The following is a 21,042-nucleotide window of genomic DNA, read 5'->3' on the forward strand; positions in this document are numbered from 1 at the left end:
GGGATGCTAGGGAGAACCGTTACTCAAGAATAAGTGGGCAAAGCGATAGACTCCCTGTCCCTGAAACAAACCCCCCCGTTCTGGATGAATTTGAGAACACCTATTTTTTTAAACAATTTTTGGTGAAGCTACTCACAAATGTATTCAATACTATTGCGGAAAAAGGGATAGTTTTGCAAGGCATGATGCAATAAACGACTAACCTGGTGCAGAAACCGGGAAAGGACCCAAACGAATGTTCGAGTTATCGCCCCATATTGCTGCTCAATGGGGATATGCAGACATATGCTAAGCTATTGGCCACACGCCTAAGGACAGTTCGCCCGGATCGACCTATGATAATATATGGCGGGCAGTCCACCTCAGACTGGGGGAGAAGATAGAGGTAGAAGTTCTCTATGGTGGCGCTGAACGCCCAACGGGCGGTCAACCGTAGGACTGGACCTCTCTGAAATATGCGTTGGAAGAGTTTGGCTTAGGACCCCGATTCAGGGATATGGTTTTAGCACATTTCCAATCACCTATGAGGCTTAACGTCAATGGAGAATTTACTACACTTATCGCCACTAGGGCAGGCACTAGTCCGGTTTGTCCGTTGTAGTCACTGGTATTTGCAATGGCCATGGAGCCTCTGGCATGAAGGGACAAAGTGATAACGGGCATAATAGCTTTCGGTCGACAACATACGACAGTGTTGTACGCAAACTATGGTCTTCTGTTCATGAGGAATACCGGAAGGACCCTACCTCGGGCAATGGAGACACTAGAGCGATTTGGGAGCGTGACAAGCTTCACAATTAACTAAGAAATCTGGAAAGCTCGATATTTGAGGATCCTGAAGAGGCGCGCATGTGGGAAAGGGAATTCTTAATTAGATGGGGGGTAGGGGGGAGACAGATTACTTGAGGGTGATTTTGGCAGAAAACTATGAAGACGTCTAATGCGAAGATTCTGGAGCTCTGGAGGATGACTATTGTCATTTTATTTTTGGGAGTGGTTATATATAACGCGCTTAATACCCAGAGGTTTCTAAGCATGGACCCGGGGATCAAACCGGTGTTGCTCTGCATCGTCTTGCTTCCAAAACACTGAAGGACAATGGGAAGCTAGCTCTTCTCCTCCTCGATCTCTCCGCGGGTTTTGATCTGGTCAACCACCAAATACGCTGGCAGCATCTCAAATCCGCAGCCCACTTCTCCGACTCTGCCAATGCCTAGATCCACTCATTCCTGAGCAATAGATCCATGAGGGTCTTCTCACTGCTGGCATCAGCGGATGCCTCCCCTATTCACTGTGGCGTTCCTCAAGGCTCGTGTGTATCCCCTACGTTGCATAACGTATTCACCAAGCCCCTCTTCGATGTGCTTGACTATCTGGGTGTCTCCTACAATAACTACGCGGACGACACCCAGATACTCATCCCTATCACAGGAGACTATACAGCTAACACCAAAGCCCTTAACAATGTTTACTCGGTCATCCAGGCCTGGATGGCACAGCACAAACTTTGCCTTAACGATGATAAGACTGAGCTCTTACTTTTAGGATCAAATCATCGGCTCAACAAACTAGACCAAACCTACAAGTCCTTCATTATTGACGGCAATGACATTAAAGTCTCCAAAGATACTAAGACGCTTGGGGTCTATCTTGACTCCTCGCTTTCTCTGAACAGACAAATAAATGCAGTTAGGTCAGCTTCGGCCTATACCTGCAAACTTATCACTGCCTGTAGACCCTTCCTAAATTCCACCAACTGTATCACACTCGCCAGAACTCTTGTTATGGCCAAAATCGACTACTGTAGTGCTCTCTACCTAGGGACCAGTCAGTCTAACCTTAATAAATTGCAAACTGTACAAAATAATGCCTTAAGGGCAGCCTTAAACATCCCGAGACGCTCTCATATCTACTCCGTCAGATTGGACTTACGCTGGCTCCCGGTAAAACAGAATTGCCCTGAAAACCCTAGCTTTGACTCACAAATGTCTGACCAACAATGCCCCACCTTACCCGTCCGCTCGCTTCTCACGCCACACCTCCACTCGACCTACCAGAGCAGCCCAAACTCACAGCCTCATTGTGCCTAGATGCAAACTCCAAAAAGCTGGTGGGGTGAGCTTCCCCGTCCTGGCCTCCAAACTCTGGAACACCTTGCCCACACCTATCAGAATTGAACCATCATTCCACTCCTTCAAGAACAATGCTAAAACATGGCTGCTCTCTCAAGACTCCTGAGATCTTGACACAGTCCAGACTCCATGTGGGGTACAGGACTGAATATACATTTTCTCTCTGCTCTGTCCCTGTATTATACGCTGTTAATGGTACCCTTCGGTACATGTATATATGCTGTATATCTTCGTAACTCACTGTAACTACTGCTTTTTGTAACATGTTTAAGAGTATGCGCCCGGTTGCCCCTGGGCCTGGTTTTTTGCGCTTTATAAATAAAATAAAATCAAGACGAGCATGTTGCCCAGGAGCTATCCTCCCCCAAGATTAAGATCTTAGGAAGTAGGACCTCCAGATCTCTACTGGTTCTCCAAAATAGCAGCAGTGAAAATGGCCCTGCTACCCAGGGTGCTGTATTTATTTTGTGCCCATCCAATACAGATCCCTACAGCAATGGTCAAATGACTGCAGAGGGAAGTATTTGCTTTTATATGTAACAGGAAACAAGCAAGTATTGTGAGTGAGATCAAAATGGACTAGATCCCTGCCGTTGGGGGGGACTTGGTATCACGGATATCAGGAGATCCACAACAGCTGCACAAATTACCCCAATGCTAGAATGGCCTAGTGACTAAGGTACAAGAACTTGGATAGCACCGTGCAAGATTTGCAAAAAGTTGGAAGTCTCCCAACATTCAAAGACCAAGACTAACTACCATTTCGGAGAGCATGAAAGATGGTGTTATGTCCACATTAGGCATTGGATTATGAACAGGCTGGTGAGACGTGCAGGGAATCTGATCCCTAGAGGTATCGCTAAAGGATGCCACCGACAAGGTTAGGATTTCAAAACTATACAAATTGTTCTGTAGGGATGCCCCAGAAGATAAGATGCCCCATATGATACAGTGGGGCGGGCAGGAGTCAGGAGTGGATATTACACAAGAGGACTGGGAACACATCAGGGAAAGAGCACGTATGGCATCTAAATTCAGCAACATTAGAGACAACCTGCAAGATATGCTACAGATGGTACCTCACACCCCAGAGAATTAACAGGATCACAGCTGATTCCTCACCACTGTGTTGGAGGGGCTGTGGAGAAATAAATAACTTGGGCCATATGTGGTGGACATGTCGAAATTCCTCATAGTCTGGAAAGAAATCTCAGGCCATACTAAAGATGTAATGGGCATCCAATTGCCTCTGGATCCTCTGGTTTTAATACTGGGTAAGGTGTTGGAAGGGGCCCATACAATGGGAGGGGACTGGGGTTACTTTAATGACTCACTTTTTAAGTACACCATGATTAACACTGGCCCAATTCTGAAAAATTATACTGGCACAATGGTGGGTGAAAATATAGGAGTGGGGGTCTTGGCAAGGGAAACACAAATGCTCTGGTGAATGGAGGTTTTCAGAACTTTGTAGAAGTGTCACTCATTTCCGAAAATGTAAACGAGAGAAAACAATATTACAAGCCTGGGCTAACGCAGAATTTCTCTATTTGGAGACTTACAGAAGATGAGGTTCAAATAACCGAGGAGAAGCGGGGATGAGATGGGTGGAAATGTAAAACTTGAGTTTCCTTGGTACCCGGGGGTCGACTTGTTTGTGGTTTTGGTTAAGTCGTTAATACAATGCATGCTATTCAAGTTAATGCGCCTGGTCTGCAAACCACGTGATGGAATGAAAATGTAAGAGTAGGTTATACAAAGCTTGTAAAAAAACACACAAACAACTGAGCTTTACAAATCCACTGTTACCTTCCTGGAATGAAAAGCAGCATTTGTCTTGCAGGTGTGTGAAAGATTCAGGTATTTCCAGTGTTACTGAGTCTCAAACCCCATAAATTTCTCTCATCTGTATCAAGCCAACATCCAAACCCCTCTATAACTGAATGTCTCCCTAGAGGCCGATTATCAAAACAAACTATTGGACAATTACAAAGGAGTGTGGGAACTCCTCTACTCTGAACAAACATGAGTCAAATACCTTGTGTTCAATGGAATTTCTTGCACTCAGGAGGGTCTACAACCACGTTTTAACTCACTGCACCCTTCATATATGAGAAATATCCATTTGCATAGCAGTCAGGGCACACCCACAAGGGCAGTCCAGCACCAAAATGCTAGGAAACTCATCTGATTTAGGGTACCATCAGCAACACCCAGGCACGTGTTTCAGCCTTGCTGGGCCTCCTCAGTGAGGTGAAGCTGAGCAAGGGATCCACGTCTGGATCACCCTGGGTTACTTAGGGTGGGCCTGTGCCATAGGGAGGCTCTGCTTCACCTCACTGAGGTGGCCCAACAAGGCCAAAACACACTAGCATGTCAGTGCTGGACTGCCCTTGTGGGTGGAACAAAGACAGATATGCAAATACATATTTCTACTCTGTGAAGGGTGCAGTGAGCTACAATGTGGTTGTTAACCCTCCAGAGTGGAAGAGATTGTATAGAACAGGGTATTTGACCCATGTTCGTTCTCAGAAGATATCCCAAACTCCTTTACCAACTATTACACGTTTCCGACACCTCTGAACCGCTCCTTTGTGTGTGGGTGGGTGGACGAATTGAAAACTATGATCAAAGACCTTTCCCGGAGCAGCAGAAGGTGCAAAGAGCCATTAGAGAAAACTGAGGGTAACAAGAAGTGCCATCAAAGGATAATTAAATGAGCACCACTTAGTGGAGTACCAGGTATTCAGATTTAAGCAAAGAGGCAGCTCAGTTTGTAGTTTACACATCTCAAATAGTTGATATCAATGTATCAACAGTGTTGCCATTCAAATATTCACAGTAGAAAAAGGACATCAATAAAACTAAACATCTTCGACTGGATAAAACATGTAGATCAATTACATTTCATAACTTAGACCAAGTAAAACCTCTACAATGACTTTCAACAAAACCTGTACACTGATCCGATGTCCAAGAATGCTAGTTACAAACTATGCACCTACAAGTTTCTCAATGATTATCTTCCAGAATTCCAGAACCGCCAAACACTTATAATTCTCTTCACAAGCACCTTACCAACAAACTCCATGTCTTTTTTATCTAATGGGTTTGGTAACAAAACAAAATTAAACAGCTCAGAAGAAAAGGCATTCATGCTTACCTCCAGTATCAGTTCTCTTTAAGGCGCCAACCTTTTGTGGACACAATTCACATTTCTAGAAAGATAAAATGAAGTGAAAAAATTAGAAGGATCAAATATACACTATACTTGAGTGGATTTTTGTTGCTGTTGACATTACACGTATACTAACCACAAGAGAGCATTTGATTGACTTGCTCTTGGACATAGGACTAGGAATATTGAACTGAGGAATCAGCAAGGTATTACTCGCCTGCACCAACCCTTTATTTCATCATTTACCTAACAGTGGCTAGTCTGGATATGCATACTGCTATGATTTTGACATTCTAAACAAATGGTTACCACCAGCCATAGGGCTGCTTGCTGGATCTCAGGAAACCACAGTTGCAGCCTCTTAAAAAACCAAGGAAAAGTAAAATGCACCGATTTAGCATGAGGGGATGCTGAGACAATTGTTAGTTACCCTCAACAGACGAATATCAAGCGTAGTGGAATTCCTACATCACAACACCCAGGACATGTTATTTGTGGTCCGGTGCAGCAAATGTATTTTCTCCTATGCGTGGACAGTAGGCACGTTGTGTATATTTGTTTTACATTTACCAACTGCCTTCAGGCTATTGTGGACTGTCACAGAGAGCATCATGGTAACTAAGTGCATGAGTGGATTACGCAAGACAATGGGTGCAGCAATTGTGTGAGGATTCTGTTTTTGTGGTAAAAATCTATTGCCAGGCGACTTAGCATAACTTGTCTGATTATGGATCAGAGCACAGCTACAGCAAATCTCTATTTCTAACTGTTGTGTGGAGCAATTCTAGTACCAGAATGAATAGTGTCTTGTGACAGTATCATGGCTGAGGCAACTTCTGCCAGAGTGTTTTGGTGGTGGATTAAGTAGTGCCAGGCACATCATAAAAAGGCTACATTGTGTGAGAGCATGGTTGTACCAGAGCACTTTGTGCCTGGAGGGTTTTCATTTTAGAATTCAAGCATGTGGCAGACAAGGCTGCAGGCCCTTGATTTACCTCACATTGAAGACATTCGGGCTCATCAGATTTTTAGTAAGGTTGGGGAAACTCTAGCCAAATATGTAGTTCCAAATATGTAGCTGCCAATGGAAGTAGGTAAAGTGGGTAGCCCCATGCTTAAGAAAACAGGCACCGGAAGGGAAGAACTTGCTCAGATGAAATGTTCAAAGGGTCCACCCGGCTGGCCCTTACACCACACACAAAACCTTTTCCATTTACACACGTAGGAGACATTCGTGGACGGTGCTCTTGCCACCTCCGAAATTCGCCCAGTCACTGGAAAACCTTAGCAGGCCAAACTCTGAGACGTCAGGAGCCAAGCAGTCAGGCTGAGAGATCCCGGATTGTGGTGCCACACAGCGCCCTTGTCCTGAGACAGAAGGTCCAGCGTCGCTTCCAACCGAATCGGCTCCGCTACGGACAGATGAAGGAGATCCGAGAACCACAGATGCCTGGCCCAGAATGTAGCCACCAGAATCACATGGCATGGGTATCTCCAAATCCACTCGAGGGTCCGTCGAATGAGCGGAAACGGAGGAAATGCATAAGCGAATCGGCCTATCCACGGGAATGAGAACGCATCCCGTAGAGACTCGGGGTGAGCCCACCTGCTGGCGAACGCCCTGCATTGTTTGTTCTCCCTTGTTGCGGAGAAATCCAACGGAGAATGGCCCCATTTCTGGAAGATCATGGACACCTGTTGCTCCTTCAGCTGCCATTAGTGGAGCTGGCCGACATCCCTGCTGAGCGCGTCCACCTGTACATTCAAAACTCCAATGCCAATGTCATCCAACAGAGCCCAATGCCAAAGTTCCTGCGCTTCTTTCAACAGCACCCTGGAATGCGTGCCCCCCTGTTTCCTGAGATTAAACATTGTGGTGGTATTGTCTGTCAACACCCTCACCACGAACCGCGTATGCGCAGCAGAAACAATTTCAGGGCCCAATGTACCGCTCTCAACTCTAGCACATTTATGTGGAACCAAGACTCCAGAGACCACAGGCCTTGAACCTGTGAGCCGCCGAGATGCGCCCCCCCCCATCCTGTCTGAGAGGCATCCGCCACAATCGTGAATTGGCACTCTGGTTCCAGCAATGGCATGCCCTGAACCAGATTTATTGAGCACTGCCACCAGTAAAGAGCGTCCACCAGACTGCCGTTGATCACCACCTTGTCAGACCACCAGCCACGACTGAGCCCCCCGTTCCACGAGGAACTCCTGCACTGGCCTCATGAAGAGACGACAGTTTGGCAACAGCGGAATGCATGACGCCATGGCCCCCAACAGTGACATGTAGGTCTGGACCTACACCCTTGCACCAATCTTCCACTCCGCCGCCCTTTGCCGGAGCTTCCTCGCCCTCGGGCTTCACAATTCCCAGATGAGTCTGAAACTCTGCCCCCAGAAACACCAAGTCCTTGGAAGGCGACAGAAAGGACTTCTCGAAGTTTATGGCGAAGCCCAGCCGTTGTAACAGCTGCATGGTAGCGACAAGACTTTCCTGCGCTTCCCCTGGCGACGAACACTGCACCAGTCAGTCGTCCAGGTACGGGTATACGTGATGCCCCTCCCGTCAGAGCCACGCCGCCAAACATTTTGTAAACGTCCTGGGAGAAGACTTTAAACCAAACGGGAGTACCCAAAACTGGTAATGATCTTCTACGAGAAAACACAGGAACTTGCGGTGCTGTCGACGCATGGGAATGTGGAAGTATGTGTCCTGTAAGTCCAACAACGCCAGAAACTCGTTCGGCTGCACTGACCGAATGACTTCCTGTAGAATCAGCATTAGAACTTCAGGTGTTGCAGAGTGTTGTTCAACGCTCGAAGATCCAGATTGGGCCGCCATTTGTCATTGGGTTTCTTCACGACAAAATAGCAGGAATAAATCCCTTGGCCTTTCTCGGCCACCGGAACCAATTCTATAGCCCCTTTCTGCAGCATAAGTACAACCTCCGGCAGTAGGATGTGAAGGTGAGGTTGCACGGCATACACTGGAGGAATGGAAAACGGGGAACACGAACTCCAGCGAGGGGCAAACACGCACCTTGTCCAACACCCAACGGTCCGATGTAATCTTGCACCTCTCGTCCATGTGGAGTGCCACCCTGCCCCCAGCAGATTGCCCTGAAGACAGTCATTGTTGTGGTTTAGCCTGTCTCCCTTTAGAGGAGGAGGACTGCGCACCTCTTTTCCTCGAGGCCTGAAAGTCCCGTCTCTTCTGCGCTGACTGCCCCAACCTCCAATACCCATGGGAGGAATACCCAGATCGACCATAACCGCGGTCTCTGGTGGAAGTAAACCAGTCATTTCCTGAAGCCCCTCGGAACGGATGAAAGGAGTGAAAAAAGCACCCACTCAGCAAAGCTCCAACGAGTCTCAGTGCCCTCCTTCATTCCTTTGAGGGCCTCATCAATTTTCTCACCAAACAACTGCTCCCCCTCACAGGGCATGTCCAGAACCTTATAATGCACCTCAGGGCGAAAGTCTGTGCACTCAAGCCAGGGTTGGTGAAGCAGCACAACGCTGTTGTTAATCAGTTTAAAGCCGGACTCTGCTAGGTCCACGGCAATATTAATACTGTGATTGGAAGCTTCCTCCCCCTCACGCACCAAAAGCATGGCGGACTTGCGGTGCTCCTCCGGCAGATGTTCCAAAATAGGTGCTAGCCGATGCCACAGCTCACAATCATAGCGTGCCATGATCGCTAAGGAATTGTTCGCTTTCATCATTGTCGCCCCAACAGTCAAAACCTTCCCGAAGGCATCCTGTCTCCTGGCGTCACTGTCCGGAGGAGTAACACTTGTGTTGACTCCGGGCTTTACGGCTGGCCGCTGTCGATACTACAGACTCAGGAGTGGGTTACGACACTAAGCACTTCGGAGTAGAGTCAGGGGCCTTAAACTTCTTCTCGAGCCTCCCTTTAACAGCCGGTTCCGAGAAGGGATGCTGCATCGTGCGCAGGTCCGCCTGCCACACGTGGTCCAGGATAGGCACAGAGAATACAGATTTCTGTCTCTTGCCCATGTGGTCGAACAGGAAGCACTCCATTTGCTCTTCCTCAGGAGTCAAACCAAATTCCACACACGCCTTAGCCATCATGGCGTGGAACACCCCAACATCGGGAGGGGATGGTTGCGCTGGACTACAGGGCTGTTCTACCTCCCCGTCCAAATCCCACGTCGTGTCCCTCGTCGGCGACGAAGAGCCAGTAGACATGGACTCCCGAGGCACACTGACTCCAACTCCGCAGCTCACCCTCGTCAGGGTAGGAACGTGGACGATCTTCACTCACTGGCAGAGGCCCCGGCAACCCAGCCGTAGCCAACGAACGCGGAGGAACACCAACCGCGTCCATGACGGGCCCCACCGGAACCACAGGTAGAGGGGGTAACCTCGAATCCAGCTGGCCCAACAAGGATTGCAGCGTGGACATAACCTGAAGCGACAACGTAGCCTGCGGGTTCACAAGTGGGTAATTAGCCGGACCAGCCCCCCCCGGACCCCTGAGATCGAAGGTCCAACACACTGCAGCCCCAAGGCCGATGGTCGCAACACCGGCTCCCGGTCGTCATCCACCTCCGAGGACATTGAAAAAGCAGCCGTCTCTTGATGTAGAATGGCAACCGGCATCAGCGAGTCAAAGGCGGAAGCCTGCCACGTGCCACTCGTCTGCACCAATTCTTCCGTATCCATCCTCGACGACGAGAAAAGCATCGGGCCTTTATCAAACCCTGACGTCGCCGGAGCCGATGACACAACCGTCGACAAGGGTACCGTAGATGGCAGAGTAACCGTTGACGATGGTACTCCCGTCGACGAGGACTTACTCAGAACCGCTATCTGTGGTGCAGATTTCCCAGGCGAACCGGTCTGCTTAGCAACGCTGGACCGGTGCTTAGAGGACTCCCGGCTAGAGGACGACCTGCGATGGTCCCCTGAAGAGGAGCGCTTCGACAACAAGTCTTTCTTGGCATTTTCCTGAGACGCTGACTTCTCGGGCCTACCTCCAGACCGAATGGAATGATCCGACCGACCAGGTTTGGACGAAGCAGTCCCCTTCGACAAGTGCTTGAAGAGGCTCCACCACTCTTCCCGACCTCCGACCCAGGAGCAGGGTGAGATTTCTTTGCTGGAGGCTCAGCCGACGCCACCCGGAGATGATCCGCCACCTATACAGGCCGCTCAGAGGACAAGCTCCTGACCGACCCCACATCGGAAGTGGCGTAGGTGCCATCAGTAAGCCAACAAACCAACTGCTGATTGCAGTCCTTAAGAGTCTTCTGCGAGAAACATCTACAAATCTCGCAAGAGTCAGCAGAGTGATGAGGGTAAAGGCAGTAGATGCAGTCCATATGCCCGTCCCCCTCATACACTTTCTTCGGCCCACAAGTCGCACAGGGCCGGAACAGAGACTTCTTGGGAGCCACAGAAGACATCGCAAAATAGCACAAGCACGTGCAAAAAATCACAACGAACACAAGGTGATCCCAACACTTTGGAGACGGTTGAAATCTGAAGGGAAGCCGCGGGGGCGGGCCATTTATACCCTGCGTCCTATTGGTGGGGACTAAAGCACCCAAAAAAGGAAATTGATAGGACACTGAAGTGTCAATGTTTTCCATAGGAAAACGCTAAGTTAAAATGACTGGAGGTTCCCAGACTGACGACAGGGAATATTCACAGCATGTGAATCCATGAAAGATCCAATGCTGGAGAACGTAAGTTACATTGCTTTCCGTTGCGGCCTGCCACGGATGCATTCATCATCAGAGAAAGGTAACACAGAGGTGTTACCTTTCTTTGATAAATGTCTCTGCCTGCATGATCCAAGTAGGCCCAGGGCGGGCCCGGCTGCCAACCGTGCGCAGAGTGCCCTGCGGGCAACTCTGAGTCAACGGCGACACCCTGAAGCCAGGTGAAGACAAGTTAGACAAGTGTTACTATTTTACTAAACACTGGGAGCGGCCGGGCTGGGCAGGGCCGGGGGCTGGCTCAGCCCGGCCTGCTCCCAGTGAATTATAAGTAACATCAGTCCCACACTTCAGGGTCGTGTGCATTTGGAAGTTGCAAATTGCTTCTTCCTCCAAGTGCACTGTGCATTAAGGTTCTGGGGGCTGGACTGGGCGGGCCGATACGGAGGCTGGGTGACATGTGAGCTGCTGAGTCTGGGTTAGGAAAAAAGCGTACCGATCTACCGTCTCATTCAAACATTTCCACTTTCAGTCGCATGATGGACGCTGCACGTCTGGATTAGAGGCAGGTAAGAAGCAAGCTTTACTTTCTGAAGTTTCTAACTTTCCATGCATATTAAGGGCTGACTGTAGTCTGCACAGCTTCACGCTGGGGGATTTTTTGTGGGTTATAACTGTTTAACTCTATGTTTATCAAGTGGACCTTGTGGTGATTAGACACTAGGAATGAATGGTAATGCGAACAGTTTGGGCTGTTGTGTTTGGTACGTGACAGGCCCTGTGGTAGTAGTATTAAATGGCCGTTGATGGTAGCGGCAAAATTATGTCACATGGGCATATAGTAGCAGTGCCTGGCAAATGCCTAGTAATTATACTTCAGCCAAAACTGTTGGCTTTCCCAATGTCTGTTTTAACAGGACTTCAGTGAAGGACACACACAGGGGCTGAAGGCAGACCTGTCAAACATTTTTTCTTAGACCATAAGCGGGTTTACAGCTCCAATTAAGTCCTTAACTCTTGATGGCTGCTCTGAGAAAACACTGCAAAGTTTGATGGTAATGCTTGAATAAAGCAAGCTCAAAGAATTCCCATGAAGAGGTGTTTTAGACGGGGAGGGGCAGGAACTGGGTGGATATGGCCATGGGGATTAGCATGGCCTGGGGCGGTCAATGGGCTGGCAAATAACCAAACACCTACAAACTTTGTGTCCCTCCTCATTTACCATTCTCCCCAGCTGCACTCTAATGCAATAGTTTTTGCTTAAAGCAGCACCTAATAGCTGAAACTAAAAAAAAAACAAAAGTGAGCAATGTATTAAGCCATTGTCTGCTAAATGGGGGGTGGGCGGAATGGATGGATTTGGGCAGGGCAGGCTATTGGGTCTTTAATACTGACCTGCAAGCACAGGGGTATTAACACTTTGAAAGCAGAGCCATTCATGGAGTTCAGCCTCTATATCCATTCAGTTCTTGAACCCTAAGGCTTTACTAACTGCTTACTCCTGCATGTGCCCTAACTAACATGTTACCACTTACCAGAGCCACATGCAGCCCCTACTCTGCATGTTTAGTAGCTATGTGCGGCCATGCTAAATCTCCTGCATGTGTACATGCATGTGAACAGCAGCCCACATGAGGCAGTGTTTGATATGTGCACTAATTGTAGCACTTGCAGCATTTGAACAGCTACTACGACATCCTGGCACAACGAAATCGCAGGAGACAAGGGACACTCTGGGCGACAACTAACCTAAGCTAAGTGCTGTACTACCTCATGTGTGTTTATTATGCTGCTGTGCCTTTGTATACTGTGACAGTGATATGCTGTGTAACAGCTCGCTGGAAGCGTGCGCAGTGGTCAAAACCTTACCCTAACATCCCCAACCCATCCATAAGCTCTCCCTAAACCCCATTCCGGTTTCCTTACTGCCCCCCGCCCCCCACCCACCTTCCCTATCCAACCATTGTCACTCTAACCCACCCTTTCCTTCTGGGGTTGCGGAGCCCTGTATAAGCATTGACTTGCAGCAGGTCCCAAAACCGCAGTGGTGGTGGTTGGTTCATGACACTCCTGCACCTTGGAGCTGTGGACGCCATTACAAAACTGTATGCAAAGTTTTGTTATTTTATGAGTTGTGTTGCAATGTAATATTTGAGCATCAATACAACTGGCAAGGTACTTTCCGGTGTCATCCTTTGGCTATACTGCTAATTAAATGCAACTCTATTTTCATTACTGGTGGCAACGAGTAGACATGCCTTGAGTCTGGTTCTGCAAAATAGTATTTAGCTTTGTGATGTTTTTAAAAACAAAGAATAAAAGGAATGTTATCACTTTTTCAGGCGTTTACACAAAACATAACATGCAACAGACACATGAACGCTCCAGAAGAACAAGTTACACTCTTACCTCGTAACGTTCTTTCGATGGGATGGTCCGATGACGTATTCCATATCTATGACAGGTAATCACCACAGTTGTGCTGCTTCGGTAACTTTTTTCGGCGTCTGCGTCCTGCGTCGATGACGTCGATGCGCCGTCGTCGAGGACCTCCTCCGACATCTGACGTCATCCGATGTGATAAGTAGGACGCACGACGCCCGTAGCCTCAGTTGTAGTTTTTTCCCCCAGAACATGTGACATTAGTCTACTGCCAGTCAGACACAAAGCCTTGCGGAACGTAAGCTGCAATCGCATAAGAAGTTCTGCAGCGGGGAAGGTAGGGAGGGAGCAATATGGAATACGTCGTCGGACCATCCCATCGAAAGAACGTTACCAGGTAAGAGAGTAACTTGTTCTTTGAGGGGATTGGGTCCTCCGACGCATTACATATCTATGACAGACTCCCAAAGCAGTACCAGAGCAAGGAGGAGGGAAAAGAATTTAGAATTAAAATTTAGAATAGCCAATCAAATAGCAGAGCAAAGGACCACCTTGCCAAAGCCCAGATCCTGTCCTCGGATGGAATCGAGGGAATATTGACGTACAAATGTATGTACTGAAGCCCAGGTGGCTGCATCACAGACGATGCGAATAGGAACACCCCTCTGCAGGGCAGTAGATGCAGCCACACCCCTCGTAGAATGGGCCCGCAAGCCAGCCGGTGGGTCCTTACCCGCCAAGCGGTAACACTCCGAGATGGCCAAAATAATCCAGCGAGACAAAGTCCGTTTTGTCACAGCTTGTCCCAAACGCTTTCCAGCGTAACCAATAAAGAGTTGATCGTCCACTCTGACCCTGGACATGCGTGAAACATAAAAGCTACTAGGATCAAGCCTATGGAGCCTCTCCTCTTCCTTACCAGGATGCGCAGGAGGATAGAATGCTGGAACAACCACCTTCTGGGCCAAATGAAATTCCGTCACTACCTTCGGAAGAAAAGAAGGACGGACTCTAAGGACAACCCTGTCCTTATGGAAAACAGTGAAAAGAGGCTTAACTGAAAGTGCCTGTAACGTCACTCACTCTGCGAGCAGAAGTGACCGCAACTAAAAATACAGTTTTAAGAGTCAGTCTCAAAGGACAAGAGTGCAAAGGCGCAAAGGGAGCACCCGTTAGAAACCTGAGAACAAGGTTCAAATCCCAACCGGGCACCAGGAAAGGTGACAGAGGGAACACACATTAGTGAGCCCTTTCGGAAACTGTGAAATTAAAGGGATTTTAAAGTAGGAACACTCTTCAGACAAGCGCTTAAAGATGGAAAGCACCCCAGGTAACCTTTAATGGTACCCACTTGCTAGCCCCTGTGGGCCAAAGAAAGTAAAAAGGACAGAACCATTGGGATGTCGCATGCAAAAAGATCCACATTCTGAACTCTGCACCAGTCGCAGAACTTACGCCAACGGCAACGGTACAGAGACTTTGTTGCTGGCCGTCGGGCCGAGAGCAACACCTCCATCACGTCTTCAGGGAGGTCCCAATCCTTATACCTCAACCTTTCAGAAGCCAAGCGTGAAGGTTGAGGGATCTGACCTCTGGATGGAGAACCTGACCCCCCCCTCCCGTGAGAGCAGATCGTCTCGGTAGGGAAGACGACGTGGAGGGCAGATGGACAAGTCGAGAAGGTCCGGGTACCACGTCCTCCGAGCCCACGCCGGAGCAATGAGGATCATCCGTGAACCGAACTTCCGTAACCTCCACAGTACTTGCGGGATGACGGGGACTGGAAGTAACGCGTACAGCAGTGGGAATGACCACTCCACCACGAACGCGTCTCCTAAGGCTCCTTTTGGAGGAAATTCCCACGAGCAGAACCTCTCACACTTCCGGTTGACACTGGAGGCGATGAGATCCACTTGAGGGGTCCCCCAAAGGGCGAAGATCTCCAGGAGAATCTCCTGAGCCAACTCCCACTCGTGAGAGATCGTGCTCTGCCTGCTCAGAGCGTCCGCCGTCACGTTTTCGTCTCCGGCCAGATGAACTGCTGAGATCGAAACTTCCTGCTGGATGGCCCAGAACTCGAGCTGCATCGCCTCCCTGCACAGAGGAAGTGACCCTGCCCTCCCCCCCTTTTTGTTGAGGTAGTGCATGGCCACTGGGTTGTCCGTCAGGATCAGGACATTCTTTCCTCGCACTATCGGCAGAAAAGCCTTCAGGGCTAGCCTGACGGCCCTCAGCTCCAACAGATTGATATGGAGTCTGGACTCCGACGGAGACCAACGACCGTTGACTGTCAGCTGGTTGGCATGAGCTCCCCATCCCGTGAGGGATGCATTCGTCACGATCGTCACCTCTGGCCAGGGCAGCCAATATGGGGCCCCCTTCATCAAGTTGCCCTCGACGGCCCAACACAGAAGGTCCTGGGCGACCGAGGGCGGCACCTGAACGGGGTCCGACATCCTGCCGGAGGACTATGACCATTGCATCTTGAGTGCCCACTGCAAAGATCTCATCTGCAGGCGAGCCTCTGGCACCAGAAGAATGCAGGATGCCATGAGGCCGAGCAACCTCAAGAACTCGAACGCTGGGAGCATCTGGGCATGCTGAAACTTGTGCACCATCTGCTGAATGTGAAGAGCCCTCACCTGGGGAGGAAAACACTGCCCCAGGGAAGTGTCGAGCACTGCTCCGATGTACTGGAGCCGCTGTGTTGGCGTCAAATGGGACTTCTTTAAATTGAGGGAAAAGCCCAGCCTGTGAAGGGAGTGGCAGGTGACTGACAGATGATCCAGGACCTGCTCGGGAGAGCGCGCCCTGATCAATCAATCGTCCAGGTAGGGGTAGACGTGAATCCCCCCTTGCCTGAGAGGCGCTGCCACCACCACCATGAGCTTGGTGAAAACCCTTGGGGCATAGGTCAATCCGAACGGCAGGACCCGAAACTGAAAGTGCGAGTCGCCAACCGCGAACCTCAGGTACTTCTTGTGCTTGGGATGGATCGGCACATGGAAGTAAGCATCCTTGAGGTCGAGAGACACCAACCAGTCCTGAAGCTGAAGGGCCTGGAGGACTTGAGAGAGTAACCATCTTGAACTTGTCCTTCCTGAGGAGTTTGTTCAAACCGCGCAAGTCCATGATGGGTCTCAATCCCCAGTCTTTCTTCGAAATAAAAAAATAAGGGGAATACCATCCCTTGTTCCTCTCCGCTACAGGCACCAGTCCTATGGCGCCATTCTCCAGCAGGGCTTGAATTTCCTGCGCAAGGAGCGAATCCGGACTTGTCAAAGAGAGGTTCCCTGGTGGATTGTCGTGGGGCCTCTGCCGAAAGGGAAGACACTAGCCGTGGGTTATGATCTCCAGATCCCACACATCCGAAGTAATTGCACGTCACTCTACAAGATACTGCACCAACCTTCCCCCAACCGGCGAACCATGGGACATGGCCTCATGACGGAGTGGTAGCGGCTGCAGCGTTACCTGAGGGCAAAGAGGCAACTGCCCGAGCGGCCTTGGCACCACGGGTACCCTGTCGTCCACCTCGGGTACCCCTGCGTTGGCCTCTTTGACTGCCAGCTCCTCTCGCTTTACCAAAGGAGGAGTAATAACGAAAGGAACCACCCCTCCATTGCTGTCCCCTAGGACGAAAAAGCTGAGGTTGCCTGACTGCAGCACCTGATGATTTGGCTGCAGCTTTAGAGGTCTGCAACCTCTCAAGGCTCTCGTCAGCCTTGCTGCCAAGAAGGTGTTCACCGTCAAAGGGCATATTGAGGAGCCGGGATTGCACATCACTAGCAAACCTCGACTTCCGCAACCACGCAAACATGCGTATCACGGTGCTCGCCGCCATGGACCTGCTGACGCATTCAGCCATGTCCAAACCCGACTGAACGGACTCACACATGGCATCCTTACCATCCTGGACCATAGCAAGGAAACCATCCCGTTCGTCCCCTTCGGGAATATTTTCAGCCGCTAACGCAACACAGTTCCACAGAGTGTGTGTGAAACGAGACAAGGCACATATGGAGTTGGCTGCCTGAAGCGCCATACCACCCGAAGAAAACACTTTCTTCGCCCAGCCATCAAAACGTTTGTCGTCCCTATCAGGAGGGATGGTAGGGTACGAAGCCTGCTTTGCCGGGGCCGTGGCCGCCTGCACCACCAAACTCTCCGGAGTGGGGTGCCTGGTCAAGTAGCAGGGGTCGCTACTGGCTGGACGGTATTTTCGCGACAAGGACCTGCCCACCGCCGGGTGACTCTCCGGAGCATTCCAAGCCGCCGCCACCCTTCTCTGTAGAGCCAAATGAAACGGCAGTACCGGGTCAGTTGAGGGACCAACATCAAGGATGTCCGTGAGATCATCCTGCACAAACTCCCCTGGGGGAGCAGACCATCCCAAGTACTCTGAGACCCTAGCCATAAGGCGCCGGTACGAGGAATCGGCATGAGAGCCAGGCTCAGGCCTACAAAACTCCACCTCCGGAGAGGTGTCCAGTCCACTGGCATCATGCAGTGACTGCCTCAAATTGGCTATGGACCGAGACCATCTCAACTGGAACCTGACTAGGAACCAGGCCATCAGAATCCTCAACCACCTCCGAAATATATTCCAGGTGGTGAAAAGAAGGCACTCGAGAGTGCTTGCTCTTAGCCAGTGCCTTTCTAGGGGGTTCCCCCGTGCCACGGGGTACCTCCGACACCCAGGCCTCGAAAGGCGTCAAGTGAATCAGCGCCGGCGTCGAGAGAACAGGCATCGGCGCCGAGAGGATCGGCGTCGACGTCAGATGCAGCGCCGCCAGCATCGACGGCGCCGACAGTCCTCGAAGCCGGGGCTCCGAGCGTGTCCGACGACCTGAGCGTCGACGGCTTCGACGACTTCCTCGGAGCCGGAGCCTCGAGAAAGCCTGTCGACGCCCTTGACGCCTCAGGCGTCGATGTCTTCCTCGAAGACATCACAGGTGCACACGGTCTCGAGCGCGTCGAGGAACGGGACCTGGAACGGGTACGACCTCTCCCATGACTCGTGCCGACACTCTTGCGAGCGGCGTCTCTCGACCTCTCACGGCCGACCCGACTCGGGGGCGCGGACGGCTTAGTACCCTGCGACTCAAGAATCGCCAGCATTTTCTTCCCGAAGGAAGCCCATTCCTCCGGCGTCGCACGGGTGGTGGGGTAAGCGACGTGCCGGGCAGAGTCCTCAGAAGAGGACCTGGAAGACGACCGCTGTCGGTGCTTCCGAGAATGCCTCAAAGAGGCCGAGGAGTGGCGAGTCCGACTCCTAGAAGGAGACCCACAAGACTTCCGACGACGAAGAGGAGAGTCACCTCTCGAATCATCCGTCGAAAGCTAAGCAGACTTCGACTTCCGGGGCTTGGACACCAGACCTACCGACAACTAATTACGTTCCCGTAAGGCTTTGGACGTGAGCGACTGGCAGTCGATACAGTCATCCGTGTCGTGGGCCTCCCCGAGGCACCAGAGGCAGGCGTCGTGCAAGTCCGTCACCGACATCTTGGACCCACACTCCCCGCACTTCTTGAAGCCCGGACGCGGGGTCGAAGACGAAGTAGAAGACCTCTTCTTACAAAGAATTTTCTCACAAAAACGAACAGGTTCGAAGAACCGAGAAGAACAGAACTCCAAAGAGTCGAGGCGTAACCGAGATTCACGAAGCAACACGTTTGCGGAGAAAACGGAACTGAGGCTAAGGGCGTTGTGCGTCCTACTTATCACATCAGATGACGTCGGAGGAGGTCCTCGACGACGGCGCATCGACGTCATCGACGCAGGACGCAGAAAAAAGTTTCCGAAGCAGCACAGCTGTGGTGATTACCGGTCATAGACATGGAATACGTCGGAGGACCCAATCCCCTCGAAGTAGCATTTTCTGTAAAGTCGTGAATTGACGCGATTCACAGATGATGGTTTGAGGGCCACTTTTTTGAGGCGAGTGGTGTGCCACTTTTATTTGGGTGTCCGGGCCCATTTCTTGTCCCAGTCAGACCCTGGAGTCTGTGGGTGTTTGCTACATGTGCTTGCTTAAGTGCACACTTGCTCGCCTGACTTTCCCTCTGTTACTCGAGAATGAGTAGAGTTAATATATTGTCGGCTCACTCTATTTCCACAGCAGTTTTATTATAATATAGCAAAGCACTCCACTCCAATTGTATTTGCTGGCCCTCCCCTTGTTTCTCTCCCTTAACTGTAAGAATACTGCTTGAAGGCGGATTGGGGGTAAAACTATTAAAAAGGCAAGTTACAGTAATTAGTCAACAGTCCAGTGACTGGCCTTTGACCATAAAAAAAGAAAATGGAGTAATCAGCTTGATCGGAACTTATGGGTAAGCAATGTAGACTGACCAGGTCAAGTGACCCCGCCCAGATGACAACTGAGACTGGGGCCTAAAGGCCAAAGTTTAGCCAATCTTGATAATGGGCTAATTTGTGCCCCAACTCAAAAGACAAGGATAGTTGAAGACCAACTGGGCCCCTCGCAAGACTTGTTGGAAAATTGACTATCTGCGAGAACTCAAGGTTATAATCGACAACATACTAAATAAGCATATTATCCGCGTTGCTTATTGTGTATTGAGGAAATGGAGTCTACCAGCTAGAGCCCATTTCTAAATAGAGGAAACTTGATGACATTGTTCCAACAAATTGAGGAGTTGTCGGTCTTAACTTTGCAAGATAGTGAAAGGGTCGAATTACCCAGTTTCTACTGCCAATTTAATTGGGTGGTGATAAAGTTTGTCAGTTGCGCTGTGGTGGAAAGGCTCATGCAGTTTGTCAATGAGATGTATACCATGGGCTATTGCATCCAACTATATTGTGCAACACTGAAAGAGGATAGCTTGAAGACACCTGTGTATAGCATGTAGGGAAAAGCAGTAACAAAATCTGTTTGGTCCAATAAGAGGTCGGGCCATCTAGGACAACAGACTAAATCAACTGAACTAACTTTGTCTAACAAACTGAGGATGTCCACGGCTGAAAAGATATGGTATTGATCAACAGGCAGTCCAAACTTGGCTTTACTCCCATCTTCCAACACAAGGGGATTTAGATTGTTCACCACTCAACCTATTGGCCATGGATGGTTATCAAACATTCTTTCAACCAGCAATTAGAGTCCGGAAGGGAAGACCCAAGGGTGGCTTATGCATAGGCCTTAGACAAGGTCACGAGACAGGGTACAACACTGGAATACCTAGTGTCAAAGGTTTGGCAGTCGAAACTAAGAACCTTCCTGATGGGAATAGTTGTACACTAATATTAAATGTATATGATCCCCGGGACGGCACAGTTACCGCTACATTACTGAAATGGATGATAAAGATATTGACAACATGGAAATTAAAGCATCCCAAGGGGCGCATGATCACAGCTGGTGATGTTAATGCACAATGCATTAATTTGGTTAGTGATACCATAACAGAGGTCCAATGGAGCTTGCTCACGGAGCACGCCTGTGCGCTAAGGGTCGAAGGTGGTTGGAAGTATTACTGAAATTTAGCCTATTACCACTGCTGCCTAGTAAGAATGAAAGTCTACTGAAGTGGTTACATGGACTAATGGGCGTAGCACTTCATGCTTGGACATTATATTTTTTACGGACACTGCGCATTGCAAAGCACTAAAATATGAAACAGTGTTTACC

The 21,042-nt window shown here is 49.8% G+C and overlaps 1 protein-coding gene across 1 annotated transcript in view; it reads right to left on the reverse strand.

The window, feature by feature from the left end:
- The window catches only part of LOC138480573 (uncharacterized), an 878,042-nt gene that overhangs the window by 484,440 nt on the left and 372,560 nt on the right, over positions 1 to 21,042 (reverse strand). The window contains exon 3 of the mRNA XM_069612298.1: positions 5,296 to 5,350. Coding sequence (XP_069468399.1) covers positions 5,296 to 5,350 — 55 coding nt within the window. The remainder of the gene's footprint in view (positions 1 to 5,295; positions 5,351 to 21,042) is intronic.

Source organism: Ambystoma mexicanum, chromosome 5p (genome assembly GCF_040938575.1).
Source record: "Ambystoma mexicanum isolate Mex_15411 chromosome 5p, UKY_AmexF1_1, whole genome shotgun sequence".
Taxonomy (NCBI): domain Eukaryota; kingdom Metazoa; phylum Chordata; class Amphibia; order Caudata; family Ambystomatidae; genus Ambystoma; species Ambystoma mexicanum.